This window comes from Musa acuminata, chromosome BXJ2-9 (assembly GCF_036884655.1).
Source record: "Musa acuminata AAA Group cultivar baxijiao chromosome BXJ2-9, Cavendish_Baxijiao_AAA, whole genome shotgun sequence".
NCBI classification, from domain to species: domain Eukaryota; kingdom Viridiplantae; phylum Streptophyta; class Magnoliopsida; order Zingiberales; family Musaceae; genus Musa; species Musa acuminata.
In genome coordinates, this window is record NC_088346.1 from 25817309 (window position 1) to 25839821 (window position 22513).

The 22513-nt window shown below is 38.2% G+C and overlaps 1 protein-coding gene across 7 annotated transcripts in view; it reads right to left on the bottom strand.

The window, feature by feature from the left end:
* Nucleotides 1–22513, bottom strand: part of LOC135623326 (acyl-CoA hydrolase 2-like) — an 81473-nt gene that overhangs the window by 18395 nt on the left and 40565 nt on the right. For 2 of the 7 annotated variants that reach the window (XM_065126170.1, XM_065126167.1), the window contains 4 exons: nt 22336–22398; nt 22213–22268; nt 4201–4299; nt 4059–4115 (listed from right to left, as the gene is read on the bottom strand). In XM_065126170.1, the coding sequence (XP_064982242.1) occupies nt 4059–4115; nt 4201–4299; nt 22213–22268; nt 22336–22398 (275 nt within the window). The remainder of the gene's footprint in view (nt 1–4058; nt 4116–4200; nt 4300–22212; nt 22269–22335; nt 22399–22513) is intronic. The other 5 variants (XM_065126168.1, XM_065126169.1, XM_065126172.1 and 2 more) reach the window with 5 other exon arrangements.

Here is a 22513-nt window from a genome sequence, read left to right on the forward strand (position 1 = left end):
CCTCAATCTCCAACGGGGCATCCTTCGAGCCGGGCTTTGGGTCGGCCGATGGGCGTGGAGAAGAAGCCGACGACGCCCGGCCGCCTAAAAGGGATCGGAGGTTCACCATTTCTGCAAGAAGTCGGACAAGAGTTAGGACTAAGGGCGAGCCACGGAATACCCGGACCGGGCACTATTAACATACCCCGAGGCGTCAGACTAAGACCCGCCTCCACCAGCCACCGCTCGGTCATGTTCCGGATGGCCTGGGAGCTGGGGAGAACCTCCCTGAGCCTCCCCAGATCCCGACGCTCTTCGTCGCTCAGGCTCAGGGCGGTATTATCGATCACCCTCACGGACCACCGGACCCCGAAACCCCAATCTCTTGCATAACTGACATAAAAAAACCCTTCCATCCTTTGTTACTGGAAGGGGCCCCCCCGACTCGAAAACCCGCTCGGGCTGACAGGAAGTAACCCCCCAACCTATTAAAGACGATAGCAGGAAAGGAAAAGGTTGAGGGTGGGAGTGATATTGGCGTAGTGGCATTCCCCTAGGAATGCCACTAGGTAGCGCCAAGAGTTCGGCGCCACCTGGGATGGCGAGATTCGGCACAGAGAGATGCAAGAGACAATGAGGGGGTGAAGGGGAAGGCACAGACCTGCCTCCAGGGTGTCTAGGGTTAGCGCAAAACCCTTCGGAATCGGGTCGTAGGCCCACTGCCCCGATTCGGGAGCACTGAGGATATAATCCTCCGGGATACTATAGCGTTCCCGGAGTCTCCTCAGCGATGACCCGCTCACGGTGGAGTCGAGGTCGTGCGGCCACATTAAGGCCTCAAGGGCCCGCGTCACTTCCCCATTGGAGGACTGGACGGGGGACGGCGGAAGGGGTCTCTCACTAGCTCTATTGGAGGATGAAGAAGAGGAGGTCATCCTCACTGACCTTAACGGGAAACAGGAAGGGGCTACTTGAAGAAGAGAGGGGACGCTGGAGGCGAGGAAAACGACTGGAAAGGGGACGGCGAGATCCAAAGAAGATGACTCAGCAGCGAGAGATGGGAACGAAGCCGGACGCATCCTATTTAAAGGAGAGATCCCGCCGAAACCAGCGTCCCTTCGCCTCCCAAAAGTGGGCGACAGCCCACTCACGTGCTCGCCTGCCCGCCACGTCGCGTCAGCGAGGCCAAAGGACGTCCCGCCATAAATGAAGGCCTAACGCGGCAACTCAGCGGCAAGCCAAACAAACAGCAGAGCCCTGGCGCCTCGATCTCGATGCCTGAAAGCATGCTGCGACGCAAAGAGCTGGTCCCCAAGAACTCACAAGGAAGGGGGTTCTCAGTCCCCAACCACGGACAAGTTGGTATGAAGGGACAACAACGCGAGTAGCTACTCGGCTGTCGACCGCCCGAGACCATCGCCTCTGCGCGGTCCGCCCGCCTAAGTCGTGCTCCTCGGCTCCATGCTGCCCGAGACCGCCGCCTCTACGTGGCCCGCCCACTTGAGTCGTACTCCTCGGTTCCATGCTGCCCGAGACAACCGCCTCTGCGCGGCCCGCTCGCTTGAGACGTGCTCCTCGGCTCCATGCTGCCCGAGACCACAACCTCTGCGCGACCTGCCCGCCTGAGTCGTGCTCCTCGACTCCATGCTGCCCGAGACCACAACCTCTGCGCGGCCTGCCCGCCTGAATCGTACTCCTCGGCTACATGCTGCCCGACACCACCGCCTCTACGCGGCCCGTGCACCTGAGTCATGCCCTCAGTTACGTGTCGCTCAAGACCGCAGGCTCTGCTCGGCCTGATCGACTGGGTTGTGCTCCTCAGTCGCACATTACCCAGGGTCCCCGCTGCGCACGTAACCCTGAACCTCCACGACCCCCGCACCCCCGACAACGGACCGGTTAACACCCGACAGGGACAGTTTCTCAAAGCTGAAGCCATGCATCGGACTCCCAGTACAACAACCGACGCATGGTTTCTTTCCGGGGGGGAATATGATGAGGGTAATCACTGCGATAAGACTCGCGTGACGTCAGCTGTCCCAAATAACGCCTCGCAGCACCTGGTCAATGCAGACCGGAGCACCGACCGAGGCACATTAACACCCAGCTCAAGCTCAATCCTTCACGCCAAGCCAACACCAGTGTCAGACGCTACCAGCCTGCCCCCTGCAAGCGGGCAGCTCAGGAAGCAGTAAGCTTCCCTATAAATACCCTCTCGTTCATCGAGAACTCAAGGAAAAAAGAAGGAAAAGATTCTCTAACCACTATTATCTGACTTGATCGTCGGAGGGGTCGGGCCGAGCACCCTAACCCGACCTTTGTGCAGGTGCGAAGCAGAAGGTCCCCGCCGGACGGGAAGGCGAGGAGTTCCTACCCGAAGGAAACAACGACCCCGTCCCAACCACCGTATCAGACCACCTCGAGGGATTCGGAGGCCGTCTTGGGAAGATCCCCCATCATCCGGACCCGAACCGAGCCGCGTCGGCCTCGACGTCGCGGCTCAAAGATTGTTTCCACCAACAATTATCTAATTAGACTTCAACCACATTAAATACAAGAGAAAACCTATAATCAACCAATATATTCATAATCAAACAACTATAAGGAAGCTATTGTTAGGTTTGAATACCCCCAATTTGGGCCTAATTGTTAGAGAATGGACCATATTGGGCCAAAATGTAAAAGAATCATGTTAATCACACGTAAGCATCCTAAATATGCATATGCCTCTAATTATATGAAATAATAAATAAAACATAGAAGCTAAATGCCTTCAACTAGAGAGAAATTCCACCGGATCCCAAGTTCTAATCCCTGTTTCATCTAAATCAAGAAGTTGATTTCCACTAACTGATTAGGAAGATTAAGCAAGTGAGAGTGTGAGAAAGAGAGAGTGAGGATGAGTGAAAGAGTGGGGAGGGAGGAACATTTAAAGGGCCAAAATAGGGCCCAACAATCTGTTGAGACCTGGCTTGACACAAGAGGAGTTGGATCAAAATTTGACCATCATGGACCGGTTCGCTAATGATTGAGTTTCGACCGTATTAGGCGATACAAGAGGCATACTGCTTGGTACAATCCCCTAACAATGTACCATCCAAAATGTGCAAGTCCGCGTACCAGAACATCGCACCTAAAAGTGTACCATCCAAAATGTGCAAGTCCATGTATTGGTACATCCCATCTGTTTTGCACCATATTGAGTGGTACATCAAACTATGATTTAAAGAAAAAAAATACAGAAAACCTCATGAAACAAGCAAAGGGAGCTTCAGTCTGAAAAGATGAGACAAGGACGGAAAATTAGTAAAATGGTTGATTTAATGGTGGGTGAAGTCAGGCCATGGGAGCTATGATTATTGTCCAACACTCGTGCCCAATACTGAATGAATGAAATTGCCCAGTCTACATAATAGTTGGTCATTGCACAATTACAATCTGTACTTTCATCCTCCATGAAATCATTGTGACATGTCTAGCCAGATGAGTTGGCATATCACGTCCCAACATGATTGATGTGCAATATGAGGGGTAAAATATGATGGGGCAGATTTTGTCCAACATTTGAGATGTCAAGAACTGATATACAATACTAAAAGTTTGGATGATTAATATAAAAGTTTTAAAAATTAATAACTAATACACAGAAAACCACAAATAGAAGAGAAAAAAGTGTCAACAGTAAAAATCAAAGAAAAATATTGCAAGAATACTGAGCAACTAAATGACAATCACCCTTGGAGTACTTTGCACAAGATATGGAGTGCCTTGTGGTCTCTTTGGCAACAGTTCAACACATCTAAAATAAACAGGATGACTTGTGTACTTCTATAGACAAAAGTACAAGGTATTGAATAAACAAAGAATGGATGAGAAACTTCAAAGTTATTTTTTAAAAACACAATCGAAATCAAAGCAATGCATGACCAAAACATGTGGTCCAGCTATAAAAACTATCAATTCGCAGGATGAAGGTGAATTTCTTCCAGATGACTGTGTTTTCGAGATGCAATCTTTTATAACTTAAAAATGACAGTGTTTTCGAACTGTGTTTTCAAGATGCATCTTCTATAACTTACCTATGCAATGCTGGGTCATCTGTAAGTTTGCCTTTCACTTTAAGCCAATACCTAAACCTAACCGGTAAATCAAAATTTTATTTATCCACAAATTCTCGGAAGCAACAAAGAACAAATAAGAATGAGCATAAGTGAATGTTACCTTGGTGGAGATTGTTCTGAGAAGTGGTAATCTTCACAAAACCTTATTTCTATAGGCCATGGGATGAATTTCTTCTTGGCAATTTTGTTTCGGTACTCCCTGTTAGATAAAAGTTGTTCATCAAATGACAAATTATCATATAATAACCACCAGTAAACACAATAAATGCCATTCTAAATCAAGGAACAAACAGATAATACAATAATCACATGTTCTAGTAAAAACTTCTGGCATAAACTTTGTATGCAAATAAACTTTGTTCTAGTTCATGCTTATGAATGAAAATGCCTTGGTAAACTTTGTAATGGGTATATTGAAGTTCATAGTTAATAGGAAATTTTGGGATCGCCCAAAGGTTGATTAATTATTCTAACAGCTAACGAACATAAATGTGATAATTGACATATTCTACTAAATTGTTTTGTATGTCCAAAGATAATAAATATATATAGTTTGCTCATATTCAATTATCAAATAAAGTGAGATAAAAAAAGGCATATACCTTAGTTTTCCCCAAAAAACTTTAATATGCATTTACAGTGTAGTTACAAGTCCGAATTTTATTTATGTGATTATGTTTATAGTCAAAGCATTAATGAGAAGGCATTTTATCAGTATTTTATGGTATTTCTTCTTGTATCCCTTCATTCGCATGCTTCCTCTGTTTCTTTGTTTAATAGATTAAACTTCTCTTATTAGTGCAAATTTCATAGATGTCCTAGATGCCCACTGTTATTTGGGAAAGATTGACGTTTATTTAAATGAACTATAGTCGCAAGTAACATCAAGTCTACTTTTCTAAAAATTGATAGTGCCGAGTAATTCATAAAATTTGTAGTAGAGTGTCTCAAACAGTGATTTAATAAGCGTTAGGTCCAAAAACGCTTGAGGCGCTATGAGCTTGCCCGAGAGAAACGAGGCACTAAAATATAAAAATATATAATATAATTAATAAATATAATTATTTAAATAAAAATATTCTATTAAATTAAGAAAATCTAAGGTACAAAATCACAATGTCACATTAACAAAAAGTTTTAAAATTCAAAACAATAAAATTTTACATCAAAGTCATTCATCATAATCAATATTATCATTATTTTCACTCAAATCATCTTCATTGAATTCGTCCTCTTCCTCTTGTCCTTCCTCTTCATCAAAATATGTTTCATTCTCTATGTCTTCAATAATAGCAAGAGTCGAGCTTGATGGTTTTGTACTCATTTTTTTCTTTGTCATCTATCTTATATATTTTTATAATTCTCCAACATCTGAAGTTCTTGTCACATCTCCCCATGTCAATCTATCATCTTTAAATACAAGCTCGTTTTTGACATCTTGCAAGTTGACACCCATTTTTCTCACAAACCACTCATTTGAATCATCAATATCTTGTAATGTAATTGTATCAATTCTATTTTGCAAATCATGATGAGCCTTCAAAGCTTGATTATACTTTATGTAAACAAGATCGAGTAATTGTTGACGTTCTAACCGATTTCTTCTCTTTGAGTGAATCTGTCATATTATATAATTTAAAAATATATTAATACATCTATCTAAATAAATTAATTAATTGAAACAAAAATATTTGGTGATCCTTACATACTCAAAGACACTCCAGTTTCGCTCATAACCCAAAGCACTATATGTCAAACTAAGTACTTTGATAGCAAATTGCTATAAGTTCGGGATGAAATTTCTAAAAAGACTCTACCATTCAACTACAAAATTTATGTTATAAAAGAATTCAGAGTTCAAATAATATCCTGCTGCATGTAAGGGACAATGAAGTTGACAATTCCATCTTTCGTCAATGATTATAAAAATTTTCTCATATTTTTCTTCATTTTCATTAAAAGACCTTTTAATCGTCTTATTTACTCTATCTATAACCTCATAAATATATCTAATTATAAGCTTATTTTCATTATCCACCAATCGAAGGACTCGAACAAGAGGGCCTATTATCTTTAATATATAAGCTACATGATTCCACAAGGATAGCATTAAGATGATATCAGTAGCTTTCTTTCCTTTTGCTTCTTTTGCCAATTTGTTTGTCACTCATTTCTCAGAAGTAAATATGTTTCTCAGATTATGTTTTTGACGATGCAAGCTCTAAAGTATAAAGAATGAAGTAACAAATCAAGTGACACCATATCTCACTAATTTTTTGTTGCTTGTAAATTCTCTCATCATATTCAAAGTTCAAATATGATTATAAAGAAATCCAACAACAAAAATTGGCCTTTCTAAGGTTTTCTTAATGTTTGAGATCTTTCCAATATCCTCCAACATTAAATCAATATAATATGTTGAACATGGAGTCTAATATAAGTGATGTCTTTTTGTTTCAAGCAATTTACCTGAGACGAAGGATAACAAAAATGATAAGACTTAAGAGTTTGACATATTTAACTGAAGATAAAATAATAAAAAAATTAAAAAAATCAAAAGATAAATATTACTATCTAATACATAGTTGCTTCCATTATTAGTTATGATTTGAATGACATTTTGTTCTCTAATTTCTTCCACGAATTTGTCAAGTAAATCATATATCTTGTCTCCAGATTTTATAAAAGATGAAACATCTATTGACTTCACAAGCATAGTCCTTATAGAACAGTTAACTATAAAATTAATTATACTTCTGCGTCTTTTGTCAGTCCAAGCATCTGACATAATAAAGCAACCATGTGTTACCCATGATTCTTTATGACCTTTTAGTAAGTTATTTGTAAAATTCAACTCTTTTTGCAACAATAGAACTCACATCTCATAATAACTTGGAGGTTTTAATCTCGCACCATATCTTCCAATAGCTTCAATCATTTTCTTAAAACTGTTTAAACGAATTGTACTACAGGGAAGACCAACCTGATAGAAGAAGCGAGCAATGTGCTAAATTGTTCTTCCTCTTATTTCTTTATCACAAACATCACTTATATTTGTTTATCTAAATTTAGAGTCTCCTACTTGCCCTCGTTGCTTCTGTGATCCTTGAAACATATACAAATCCATAGGCCTTTTTTTACCCTTGTTAGTACTCATAACTTCTTTTCCTTTTTTATCATATACTTTTTTCCCACTTGGGTTAATACTCATAGAATAATCTTCTTCTTTATCCCTAAGATGTTTAACATTATCTTCTGGTAAATTCCTATAAGATTTATTCTTTTGCATATTCAATTCATTCATATAACTTAGCAACTCTTCTTTTACCTCAGGTGGACACTTTTTATAAGCTGCTGCATTCTTAAAATTTCCTACTAGATATTATTTTGTACAAAAAATACCACCTCTAGTAGTCTTATCGCAGAGCATGCAAGTCACTGCATTAGGATCTTTTGGATCCTTTGCATAATTATATTTCCATGCAAGATCTCTTTTTTATGTTATTGGAGAATCTATCGAGTTGCTCTGTACACTTGTCATTTATTGTGAAACCTAACAATAATTTTAAATAAATAAAAATTAACAGTATTAAAATTAAAATAATATATTATTATCTAATAAATAAAAATACTGTTACTAGTATACGGTTAGTAGTATACTGTTAATATATTATTAACAGTATACTATCGTATACTGTTAATATAATGTTAACAGTATACTACCGAAGTGACAAAAATTATTAGGGTTGTCTCAGAAAGCATATGTTATATTAAGTTTTACAGAGGCTTAAGATAGAAAATTGTTTAGCGGGTGTACTTCCAATTTAAAAAGGTGATAAAATTTAGCTTTATGCAATATCCAAAGAATGAATTGGAACAAAAGCAAATAAAAATATTTTTTTATGCATCTATAGTGGGAAGATTAATATATGCCTAAACTTGCACCATGCCAGACATAAGTTTCACTATCAGAATATTGAGCACATATCAAAGAGATTTTGGATTACATCATTGAAAAGCTACAAAAAGTTACAAATACTTTTGAGAAACAAAGGACTACATGCTTCCTTATCAGAGATCCAATGATTTAGAAGTGATTGGATTTATGTTTAGATTTTATTAGATATATCAATATAAGAAAGTGATGCAGTGCATGGTGGGCATTGATGCTCCCAAATTCCAAGACAATAAATTTCAATCCCATACCTATCAAATTTCAAGAAGATGGTTCGTATCTTGTGGTAACTATTAAAACTCAAAACCACCAAGTAGAAAACACCATGAATTTAATATGTCTTAGAATTTGTGTTTGAATGTTAGTAAATTGTAACTTATTAATTATGTGGCTAATGGGATTTATTGTACAAGGGATCTATAAAAGGGGAGGGGAGGAAGATTGGTGGGGCATTCTAGTTTTCGAAACCTTATCAAAATTTTATATTTTGAATTATTAGCTCTTAGTTATCGCTTGAAAAAGAGAGTTCTCTTTTGTTCTCCCATATCTCACTTTATTTTCTCGTTCTCTCCTTTCTTCCTTTTGTTACATATCATTTAGTATTAGAGCCATGCACTCTTGGAGTATTTTTGTCTTATGGCAACTAGAAGGGGCAAAGGGCAACATGGTGAAAGGATGATGCAACTAGATAGAGATCAAAGGGATGCAAAAATTGAAGCATTAAGGAGACAAGTTGAAGAGCTTATCATGTGCCTCAGGCATCAAGAAACCCATGGCTCTAGAGACTCATGCTATGGTTATACAACTGATGGATTCAAAGACATGAATCCTTTTACATCCAAAGAAGATGTAGGAGGCTCATCTATGAAGAGGTTTTTTTCATACAAATGACAATATCAAGATTGACTTGCTAGAGTTCTATGGTTGACTTCAACTTGAAGAGTTTCTTGATTGGCTTAATGCCATTGAGAAATTCTTCAAGTACAAGGAGATACCTGAAGATTGAAAAGTAAAATAAATTGCTATAAAACTTTGAAGTTATGCTTTAATATGATAGTGCAAGAGATATGCCTTCAAAATTGGAAGATGAAGATTTCATTTTGGAGAAGATGAAATCTCGACTCATGAGAATTTTCTTTTATCTAATTATGTTCAAACTCTCTTTTCATAATTTAACAATCTTCAACAAGGTAGCAAAACCGTCATCGATTACACTGAAGAATTCTACAAGTTGATAGCCTAAAATAACTCTCAAGAGACAAAAGAACAACTTATTCTAAGATATGTTGATAGTCTAAAAGTTGAAGCAAAACTTGCTATAAGTGGAGCAAAGAGGTATTCCAACATGCCTTTGCATTCCTCTTCTAAAGCTGACTCTACTCATTATAGTGCTAGTAAATCAAAAGCTAGCAGAATTATGAAAAATGCATCCAAGCAACTCCTACCGGTTGTGGAGGACAATCTAAGCGCATCAATCACCTTCTTACTTGCTTCAAATGCAAACAAGTAGGACACTACATGAATGAGTGTCTTAATAAGTAAGCTGATATATGAGTCAACTTTGTCACAGAAGTAGATGCTAATGAACTTGAAGATCTAAGAAAACCAAAATATACTAAAGACCCCAAGGAGGCTTCTAAAGAAATTACATCAAAAGAAGGTGAGTGCTGGGTAATCCATAGAGTACTTGCTACTGCAAGAGATGATTCTAATGGAGAATGGTTATGAAATAATATTTTCAAGAGATGCTACAAGTCTCAAGGCAAGGGGTATTCTCTTGTTATTGACGGTGGCAATTACGAAAACATTATGTCTCAATATATGGTGGACAAGCTCAAACTAAAGACAAAACCACATCCTAAACCATATCGGATTACATGGCTCAAGAAAAGCAATGACATACAAGTTACTAATTGATGCCTAGTTTCTTTTTCGATGGGAAAAAATTATAAAAATGATGCGTGGTGTGATGTAGTACCAATAGATGTCAACAATATACTCTTGGGAAGACCATGGCAATTTGATAGGTGTGCTATCCAAATTAAATGGAGTTAGAATTGTGCTTTTGCCATACAAAGAGGAGTTTGCTCCCAAACCTTTAACCTAAAGGCTGGGAAATAATTTCCTTTTAATAAGTTTACAAAAGGAAATGAATAAAGTGGAGTTGTATTTATGTTAGTTGCTAAAGAATTCATGTAGCCTATAGAAATTCCTCATAAAGTAGAAGCTATTTTAGGGGCATTCAAAGACATTAGCTCTAAAGAACTTCTAGCAACCTGCCTCCTCTTCGAGACATTCAATATTGGATCGCTCTAATTCCAAGAGCAATCTTGCCAAACAAATCTCACTATCAGATGAGTCCAAAATAACATGAAAAGTTAAGACAAGTCATGGATCTTCTTATATTTGGGAAAGTTTGAGCTCATCGCCATTCCAGCTCTATTGACTCCAAAGAAGGATGGGACTTCGTAGATGTGTGTAGATAGTCAAGCTATTAACTGGATTACCATCAAGTACAGATTTCCTATTCCACGTGTGGAGGATATGTTTGATATGCTTAGCGGCAAGGTTCTGAATACTGTACTGTACCAATGTATCGATCGGTTGTCGGTACGGTACGTACCGAGTTGTACCAAGCATATCGACACATACTAAGGTGCACTGATGTATCGCCCATACTAGTCCTCTATTCAACCGGTATGTATCACCCATACCAAGAAATACGATACGGTATTGCAAACCATGCTTAGCAATGCTCAAATTTTCTCCAAAATTGATCTTCCAAGCAATTATCACCAAATTTATATTAAACCAAGAGATGAATGAAAAATTACTTTTAAGAGTCAAGAAATTTAACATATGAATGGCTAGTTATGTCATTTGGACTTTCCAATGCTCAAAGTACCTTTATACGGGTAATGAATTAAATTTTTCATCCTTATATTATGAAGTTTGTTGTTACTTCCTTTGATGATATTCTAATTTATAGTCGCAATAAATATGATCATATTGAACATTTGAGAACTATCCTATCAACCTTGAAGTCAAAGAAGTTATATATAAATCATAAGAAGTGCTCCTTCATGACCTTTAGCCTAGCTATTCTAGGCTTCATCTTAACCCCTACAAGTATCCAAGTGGATTTTGAGAAGATTAAAGCTATTTCGACTTGGCTAACACCAACATCCTTACAAGATGTTCAAAGTTTTCATGGAATGGCATCCTTTTATTGTCGATTTGTTCAGAATTTCAGCACTATTGCAGATCCAATAACTGATTGCATAAAAAAGGAGTGCTTCAATGAACATTTGAGGCAAACAACAGTTTTAAACTATTAAAGGTAAAATTATCCATTGCTCCCGTTCTTGCATTACCAGAATTTTTTAAAATATTTGAAGGTGATTGTGATCCCTCTCATGTGGGTATTGGTGGGGCACTTAGCCACGAAAGACATCCACTTGCATTCTTTAGTGAAATGCTTAACAATACAAAAGAGAACTATTCAACTTATGATATTGAATTTTATACTATTATTCAAGCACTACGACATTGGAGATCTTACTTATTTAATCCAAAGAGAATTTATCTTAGATTTTGATCATGAAGCTCTTAAACATATGAATTCTCAAGCAAATCAAAATAGGCAACATGTAAGATGGGTGGCATTTCTACAATGAGTATACTTATGTCTTGAAGCATAAGAATGCAATATATAAAAAGTAGTAGATGCACTAAGTCAATGATTAGCACTTCTTAATACTATGTGTGCCCAACTAGAAGGATTTAATGCCATAAGAAATACTTACTCTAACGATGAAGATTTTGGAGAAACATGGAAGTTAAGCACAAAGAGTCATCATAAAGATTATGTTATCAAAGATAATTTTTTCTTTTTTAGAACTCAGCTTTGTATTCCTAAATATTCTCTAAGAGGACATATTATCCAAGAACTATACTCTGGCGGATTATGAGGACATTTTGGGAGAGACAAAATAGTCCTCATCAAAGCGAAAGAATTTTTACAACAATCTACTGAGATGTTCCACATTATGTGAAAGATGAATAATATGCCAAACTTCACAAAGGCAAACTTAAAATCTTGGTGCATATTCTATCTTTCTTGTTGTTGATTGGTTTTCCAAAATAACACATTTTATTCCTTGCAAAAAGACCATTGATGCTTCTTATATTGCTAACCTTTATTTCAATGAGGTGGTAACACTCATGGAATTCCTAAATCTATCATATCAGATAGAGATACTAAATTTCTTAGTTGTTTTTGGAGGAGTTTCTGGAAGAAATTTAGCATCAACCTATTATATAGCAGTGTTTATCAACCTTAAATAGATGGACAAACTGAGGTTATTAATAGATCCTTGGGTAAACTACTCCGATGCTTTACTACAAAAAGATTAAAACAATGGGATTTCATGTTACCTCGAGCTGAATTTGCTTATAACTCGGTGGTTAATCGTTCTATTAGCAAGAGTCCATTTGAGATTGTTTATAGTCATATTCAGTGATTTAAAAAGTGCTAGGCGCCAAAAGATGCTAAGGTCTAAAAACGCCCGAGGCGCTAGGCGCTCGCCCGAGCGAAACAAGGCGCTAAAATATAAAAATATATAATATAATTAATAAATATAATTATTTAAAATTTTAAATAAAAATATACTATTAAATTAAGAAAATCTAAGATACAAAATCATAATGTCATATTAAGAAAAAGTTTCAAAATTCAAAACAATAAAATTTTACATCAAAGTCATTCATCATAATCAATATTATCATCATTTTCACACAAATCATCTTTATCGAATTCGTCCTCTTCCTCTTGTCCTTCGACTCCTTCATCTAAATATGCTTCATTCTCTATGCCTTCAACAATAGTAGGAGCCGAGCTTGATGCTTTTGCACTCATTTTTCTCTTTGTCATCTTTCTTGTATATGTTTGTAATTCTCCAGCACCTGAAGCTATTGCCACATCTCCTCATGCCTATCTATCGTCTTCAAATACAAGCTCGTCTTCGGCATCTTACAAGTTAGCACTTATTTCTCCGACCAACCACTCATTTGAATCATCAATATCTTGCAATGAGATTGGATCAATTCTATTTTGTAAATCATGACGAGCCTTCAAAGCTTGATTATACTTTATGTAAACAAGATCATGCAATCGTTGATGTTCCAACCGATTTCTTCTCTTTGAGTGAATCTGTAATTTCATATAATTTAAAAATATATTAATACATCTATCTAAATAAATTAATTAATTAAAACAAAAATATTTAGTGATCCTTACATGCTCAAAGACACTCCGGTTTCGCTCACAACCCGAAGCACTACATGTCAAACTAAGTACTTTGATAGCAAATTACTGTAAGTTCAGGGTGGAATTTCCAAATAAACTCCACCATTCAGCTATAAAATTTATGTTATTAGTAATAACATAGTAACATAATATATATATAATTAATTATATCAAATTATTAATACTTTGAGACGTAGGGTTCCTGGATCGAACGGCCATTGGAATTCCAAAAAGACTTTCAGCATTTTTATATAAAGATAATTCATAAATAATCTTCTCTTGAACCTCAAGGCTGGGAACTAATCTTGCAATGCACTGATATAACACATCCAAAACTTCTACATCAAACCCAACAGATTTAATCTTATAAAAGAATTCAGTGTTCAAATAATAGCCTACTGCATATAAGGGACGATAAAGTCGACAATTCCATCTTTCGTCAATGATTGTAAAAATTTTGTCATATTTTTTTTCATTTTAATTAAAAGACCTTTTAATCGTCTCATTTGCTCTATCCATAGCCTCATAAATATATCCCATTGTAGGCTTATTTTCATTATCCACCAACCGAAGGACTCGAACAAGAGGGTCCATTACCTTTAATATATAAACTACATGATTCCAAAAGGATGGCATTAAGATAATATCAGCAGCCCTCTTGCCTTTTTTTGTGGTTGCTCTAGTTTAATTCGTTGTCGGTTCAGAAAGGAGAGTGCGAAAAGCAACGATAAGGAAAGAATCTAATAACAAAGCAAACACCCATAGTTTGAAAATAGATACATATTAGTGCCTTCTTTTGCCCATTTGCTTGTCACCCATTTCTCGAAGGTAAACATGTTTCTCAGATTATATTTTTGACGATACACGCTCTGTAATGTCAAGAATGAAGTAGTAAATCGGGTGATACCATATCTCACTAATTATTTGTTCCCTGTAAATTCTCTCATCATATCCAAAGCCTCATTATGATTATAAAGAAATCCAACAACAAAAATTACCCTTTCTAAGGTTTTCTTGATGTCTAAGATCTTTCCAATATCCTCCAACATTAAATCAATACAATGTGCTACACATGAAATCCAATATAAGTGTTGTCTTTTTGTTTTAAGCAATTTACCTGAGACAAATGATAACAAAAATGATAAGACTTAAGAGTTTAACACATTTAATTGAAGATAAAATAATTAACAAATTCAAAAGATGAATATTACCAGCTAATACAGAGTTGCTTCCATCGTCGGTTATGATTTGAACGACATTTTGTTCTCCAATTTTTTCCACGAAATTGTCAAGTAAATCATATATCTTGTCTCTAGATTTTATAAAAGATGAAGCATCTATTGACTTCACAAATACAGTCCCTAAATAACAATAAACCATAAAATTAATTATACTCCTGCGCCTCCTGTTAATCTAAACATCTAACATAGTAGAGCAACCATGTGTTGCCCATGATTCTTTATGACCCTTTAGTAAGTCATTTGTATAATTCGACTCTTTTTGCAACAATAGAACTCGTATCTCATAATAACTTTGAGGTTTTAATCCTGAACCATATCTTTCAATAGCTTCAATCATATCCTTAAAACTGTCTAAACGAGTTGTACTAAGGGGAAGACCAGCCTGATAGAAGAAGCAAGCAATGTGCTGAATTGTTCTTCCTCTTATTTCTTTATCACAAACATCACTTATATTTGTTTGTCTAAATTTTGAGCCTCCTGCTTGCCCTTGTTGTTTTTGGGATCATTGAAACATATATAAATCCATCGGTCCTTTTTTACCCTTCTTAGTACTCATAACTTCTTTTCCCTTTTTATCGTATACTTTTTTCCTACTTGGGTTAATACTCACAGAATAATCTTCTTCTTCATCCCTGAGATGTTCAACATTGTCTTATGGTAAAGTCCCATAAGATTCATTCTTTTGTGTCTTCTTTTCATTCATATAACTCAGCAACTCTTCTTTTACCTCAGGTGGACACTTTTTTGCAAACTTCTGCATTCTTAAAATTTCCTACTATATGTTGTTTTGCACGAAAAATACCACCTCTAGTAGTCTTATCGCAGAATATGCAAGTCACTGCATTAGGATCTTTCGGATCCTTCAGATAATTATACTTCCATGCAGGATTTTTTTTTTTATGCCATTGGAGACTCTATTGAGTTGCTCTGTACACTTGCCATTTATCTTAAAACCTAACAATAATTTCAAATAAATAAAAATTAACAGTATTAAAATCAAAATAATATATTATTAATCTATTAACAGTATTGAAAATTAATAATTTTAAATAAACCTAACAATATTAACAGTATACTATTGTATACTATTAACAGTATACAGAAGGAGAAGAAGGAAGAGTGTAAGGAGGTGCTGACTGTTGACTAAGAAAAGAGAAAGCGACAACAGCAACGACAGCGGGAGCCGGAGCGAGAGTGTAAGGAGGCAGCGGTAGCGGGAGAGTAAGGAGGCAATGACAGCGAGAGCGACAGTGTAAGGAGGCAGCGGCAGCGGGAGTGTAAGGAGGCAGTGAGAGCGGGAGTGTAAGGAGGCAGCGGTAGCAGCAGCGGGAGCGGGAGCGGCGATCGACGACAGCGGCAGCGGCAACGGCGAGCAACGGCAGCGGTTGCGAGCAACGACGAGCAGCGGGCACGGGAGCGGCAGCGGCAACGAGCAGGGTTAAGTTTGGGCAACGACAATTGATATCGGTTTTAGTTGGTTGGATTGAACCAACTAACCACCGGAGACCAAACCAAATCTAAAATCCTGGTTCAGTCGCCTGGTTTAACCCAAGCGCTCGCTCGAAGCGCCGAACGCCTGGGCTCGGGCGAGCGCCCAGGCGACGCCTCTTTGAAGCGCACCGCCTAAAAGTTTAGCGAGGCGCTCGGGCCTTGCCTCGCCTCGCCCGAGCGCCCGAGCGCCTTTTTAAATCACTGGTCATATTTCATCTCATTATCTAGACCTTAATATAAAACTTGAATCACCTTGTCAAGTAAAAAAGGAGAGGATTTTGCTGTTACCATGACAAAAATTTATGAATAAGTAAAAAATGAGCTTGAAGCTAGTAACCAAGTTTACAAAGAAAAGGTCAACAAGCATCGTCATGTTAAGATCTTTGAAGAAGATCTTGTTTGGGTCCTTTTGAAAAAGGAACATTTTTCAACAGAAACTTACAATAAACTCAAAGAGAAGAAAATTGGTCCTTGCCGAGTTCTAAAGAAAATTAATAACAATGATTACAAGAATGAACTCCCTCCTAACATTCGCATTCACTCCTCAATTAACATCTAAGTCTATCAATTTATCATAACAATAATAACAACAACTTGTGGATGAGTTCTTTCTCACCCATGAAGGATGTAGTGCATGGTAAGCATTAAATGCTCCTAAATTTCAAGACAATAAATTTCAATCCTAAACCTATCAAATTTCAAGAAAATGTTTTGTATCTTGTGATAACCATTAAAACTCAAAACCACTAAGCAAGGTTTGACGTACTGAAGCGTATCGCTCGATACGGGCTGGATGTACCAGTCAAACAGCCTTGTAAGTTTGAGCCTTCACTCTTGATGAGAGATGGCCATAAAACATTCATCTGCTCGCATGCATTGCATGCAAGAGTACTAACACATAAGTCATCAATTCCCTGGCTTCTCTTGTAAGTATTACATGGACCATCTAATGTTTATCCATCAACCTTTGAACTTGGATCTCCAACTGTTCAAGTCATGATTCTTCTTGCATGGACTCTACCACCACAAACCGTTCCTTGCTTCTGCAGAGATCCATCAACTTTCAATTGACAATGTCAAGCTATTACTCCAACTAGGCCACTTTTCCTTCCATGCTTCTATGTCATTTAGCCTGTCGCTCAGGATATGCCTCTTCTATGTGAGAGAGCTTACTCCGTGGGCATTATTGTTTGACCCTCTTGTAAAGGTTGCTAGTTTGCCATGTTGCCACGCCATAGCAATTCAATATTTCCTTGACCTACTCTAATACCACCTTGTCCTTGTCACATCCTTAGCTAGGATTGCCTATAGCATTCGACACCAGAGTGATATTTGTCCCCAAAGATCCTAGACCTTAACCTTGTGTAGTCCACAAAGGACCTGCATAAAGAAGAAAAGGTTAGAAAGGTGAACGTGGGGGTAATATATCATTGTTGCACACGAAAAAAGTAAGATAACCAAGATTGCAAGCAATATTTGACACAAAAGGCTCTTGAAAATAACCTAAATGATCGCACAAAAAGGGTTTCCAAAGGTAGGTATAGGTCCAATGTTCAAGTAGCAATTTTATCTAACAAAAATTGGGCATATTAAAGACGTTGCACTATATCTCATATATGTAACCGAGGCTCTATCTGGTCCGATGCCACCCACGAGGTTCTAATACTAAAAGTCTTTATTTTACACCACAAGACTGTTAGCAAAAAATCAACACATGGCACATGAGAATAGAGTGGTTTTGGCTATTTTCCTATTTGTGTAACGCCGAGCAACTAGAAACGTTTTCGATTTTTACATTGCATAAACAAAAATCAAAATAGGGCCGACATTAGTGCTTTCTTTCTTGTACAAACTACCGAGAAAAGCATCATGGATATGCGTCAAACACCTTGACCACATCTACTGATCGGTATGTACCACTCCGAGCCAAGACCATGATAAGACCCTAGGGTTTTATCGTGGAAGAAAGAGGAGCAAAGGGATGATCACTTCGAGGGGATTGGCCTCCTTGATCACTTCGAGGGGATCTGCTGTTAGAACCCTTGCAGATTCTAAACTTGGGGTTGATCTCTTTAGGGGATCGGCCTCCTTGGAACTCTATAGGGGTTCCTCCCTCCAAGTTGCTGCTCAAAGGCTGTAGAAAAGATTCATCTATTGCTTATCAAAAGAGAAGGAATACATGGCTATTTATAGGGCTTCTAAACCCTAACTCCTAATAGGACTCCTATTTAAGACTCTTACTTCTAACCAACTCCTAATATGACTCATACTTAAGACTTCTATTCCCTTACAACTCCTAATTCTTCTCCAAGAAAAAACCTCCTAACAGAGTGTCCCTCTCAATTAGGACTCTCCTAGCTAGAGTCCTAACAGAATGTCCCTTTCAATTAGGACTCTCCTAGTTAGAATCCTAATAGAATGTCCCTCTCAATTAGGACTCTCTAGCTAGAGTCCTAATATCTGCCTCCTAGAGTTTGTCAAAAGACTGAATAATATTTCATTTCCCGCCAAAAAAGAACAGTTACATCCTTATTTATAGAGTTCCACCCAGAGTCTACCAGGACTTGGACTCTTAATAATAAATAAATATTAAATAAACCTCTATCCGACACTTACTAAACTAAATAAACTCAACAAAACATTATTCAAAAGCTAAAAAAATAAAGGGATCCTAACAATTCCTTCCCATTCAAATCAGTCTTGTCCTCAAGGCTGAGCAGCATCAAACTCGGGGAGTTTCTCTTTAAGCACTTCAGTCACAGGGTATCTGCGACGCATCACAACCCATTGATCAAGTGCAGTCTCCACTTCTTGATAGTGTAAGCAATAGGTCGGCCTGTCGATGTAGTAGTCATTGCAGTCTTCTGAAAAACCCTCTCCATCCAATGGCTAGTGGCAATTGTGACCTTACTTCCACGTCTTCCTTTTATGATCACCTGCTTTCCATTAATAAAAAACTTCATGATTAGTTTAGAAAAATTCCACAAAACATCACCCAGAGTTGATAGTCATTCAATTCCAAGCACCACTTCGAAGTCTTCCAAGGGTAGCAAAAAGAAGTCCACAAGCAACTCTCGGCCCTATATAATCAACTTTATTTTTAAATATCTGCTATCATAAGTTAAAATTCGTCCATCGACGACCTTTACTTCGAATTTGTTACAGCCTTCAATGTGATAGGCCAATCGGTCAGCAACCTTACTGTCCATAAAATTGTTAGTGCTACCAGTATCAATCAAAACTGTAACATGCTGATGTTCCAAGGTTCCTCTAACTTTCATAGTTTACGGGTTAGAGTAACTGGCTAATGTATGCACTATATGTATGATAGGTCCAATATCTTCATTAGCAAGGTCTGTCATACCGAAGCGTACCGCCCGTACCGGGCAGTATGTATCGGTCTGACAGGTTACCGGTACGTGGACCGCCCAATATCGCTACAGTGCTACAGTATTATACTGTAGCACTGCTACAGTATGAAAAAAATATATAAAATTATTCGGTACACCAAGGTATACCGCTCGGTACGCCCTGATGTATCGCCCAGTACACCGGTTCCGTATCATACAGAGCCCGGGTCGAAACGCCGGTATGATACGGTACGACGAACCTTGTTCATTAGAATCCATACCTTCATGATCGGAGTCCACATTGTTAGCTTCTGGATCCTCCCCAATTGGTTCAATCATCAGAAGTTGCCTTTGTTTACATCGGTGCTCCCTACTTCACTTTTTATCACAGTGCCAGCACAAACCCTTCGCTGATCTTTCCTTGAGTTCTTCTCGGGTTAGCCTTCGGGTGTTAGGATTCTGACTGAGAATAGATAGGGCAAGTGGCTTACTGATCATCTGTTTGTTGTCACTTCTATTTTGACGATTTTCCCTACTGATTTTTTCCTCATGTAAACGTGCAAATGATATTGCGGCTATCATAGTGCAGAGTTGGAGAGCTTTGACTTCACACCGAATCTCTGGATTAAGTCCTTCGATAAATATACCCACCAGTGATCGTTCGGACCAATCTCTGGCTTGATTTGACAATCGTTCAAATCTGCTCTGATATTCTAACATTGTGGAAGTCTGACGAATTTTGACGAGCTATCCATCAACATTCTCGTATTCAGATGGTCCAAAGCAAACAAAAAACCCTCTCTTGAACTGCTCCCATGGGGGAACTCCGTGGTAAGTTTCGTACCAATCATACTGCTGGATTGCATTACCATCTAGTTGGATTGAGGCTATTTCTACCTTGGATTCTTCTAGGGTCCTGTGAAAACGAAAAAAAATTTCTACCCTAGAGATCCAACTGGTCGAATCCCCATCTTCCCATCTTGGAAATTCTACCTTAATACGTGGGTAGCTTGTGTCATAATCTTGGGGCCCTTTTCCTATATCTCCAGATCTATTCAATGCAGAACTTGAGCTCCTATCTTACTGTAACTTGCTAAAGCTCTCCAATAAGCTCTTTTTGAAATCGTGAAGGGTTTCTTGTAGCCGATTCTCAATTCTGGTTTCCAATGCTTCAATTTGTGCTTTCACTGAGTTATCGGTAGCTATTACGTAAGACTGCAAATCTGTAATCCCTATTTCTTGTTTCTGATGTCTGGTCAAGGGCATCAACGTTGTCGACGTGAAGCTGTCGAGGAAGCGAACGCTGAGGGCAGTGCTGTGGTTGCGATGAGGAGGAAGAGTCGCTACCCTATTTCGATCGCTACATGGGATGAGAGTGTTGGGGGCTAGAACGTCGGTGTGGCTGCAGCTGTTGTGACCCAAGGGAGCGATCGCCGAGCAGCCGGGGTTGAGGCTGTGGTGATGGTAATACACAGTTGTGGCAGAGGATACAGAGCAAGGGGGAGGCAGCGTTGAAGCGACCGAGGTTAAGGCTGAGGTGGTGACGACCGACGGCTGCGGTAGAAGTTCCAGAGCAAGGGGGGAGGCGGCGGTGTTGTGAATGCCGATGGAGAAGAGGAATCAGTGGTGGCGTGGCTGGGAACAAGGGCAATCAGTGAGTTGCCCTATTTCAGTCGTCGCGAGGAAGTTGTTGCCCGAGGTCGAGAGGTAGCGGTGGAGGCGCGACGAGAAGCATCGTCACCAAGGGTCGCCGAGGGCTGGGATCGACGAGGAGGGAGGTCCGTTGGCCGGAAAACAGCGACGGCTGTGGTCGCTGGCTAGCTAGCAGTGGACTCTGTTTCGCTGGCCAGGCTTCTTTCTCTCTCGAGAAGGATGTGATTGCAGAGTTTTTTTTTTCTTTTTTTGATGATGATAACTACAGCGAGAACGCCGAGGATCGCTGCTCTAATACCAAATGATAAGACTTTAGGGTTTTATCGTAGAAAAAAGAGAAAAAAAGTGGATGATCACTTCGAGCGAATCGGCCTCCTTGATCACTTCGATGGGATCTGCCTCCTAGGGTTTGTCAAAAGCCTAAATAATATTTCATTTCCTGCCAAAAAGAAATAGTTACATCCCTATTTATAGAGTTCCACCCAAAGTCCACCAGGACTTGGACTCTTAATAATAAATAAATATTAAATAAACCTCTATCCGACTCTTACTAAACTAAATAAACTCAATAAAACATTATTCAAAATCTTAGAAAATAAAGGGATCCTAATAGACCAACACCACCGGTCGACACAAGATAGCAAACGTATGATGAGTGTCTTCTATATCTCGAATTTTACCAATATGCTGTTAGATGTGGCAGCTCAATTTTTATATGTATAAATTTCTTATGATATAGAAAATATATTACTCGATGTCTATCTTCTAGGAACCCATAAGGTCATTCTATTCATGTAGCCAAATAAAGGATTTACATTTATTTGATTTGTTTTCATATTAAGATGAATTTGATAATTTAAGTTACCAACAAGTATAAGTAGTTCACTTCAAGAGCATTCAAATGACACTAGATATAGCAGAAATCCACAAAACAAACTTATATTTGTTTCTGTAAACTACAAGTATAAGTTATGTGGCTCTACTTCTCAAAACTAATTAAGACATAAAAAAATTTATTTTCTTCAGATTTTATGGAAAAATGAGCATTTGCATTTGTAAAACAGGAAGCTAGTGTTATACATCCATATCAATGAAAGAGAAGTTCATTTGTTACATGGAAAGATGAGGATCTGCAAGACGCCTCTCTCTTAGCTCTTCTATATTTAGTAGCTGCAATTGACAACTTAATTTAAGTATTTAGTTTAATCCATGTTAGATAGCTAAATAATGCACTCACCATCTCTGGAGCAGGTACATGTGGCAAAAAAACTTCCTGATGTTCAAAACCTTCTTCTACTTTCTGCAGCACAACTTGAAAAAACACATGTAACATAAATTGTAACCTATTAATCTTCTTGAATCTTGATTGTGTTTATACCAGGTTAGAGCTTATAAGACAGTGGTCAATCACTTTT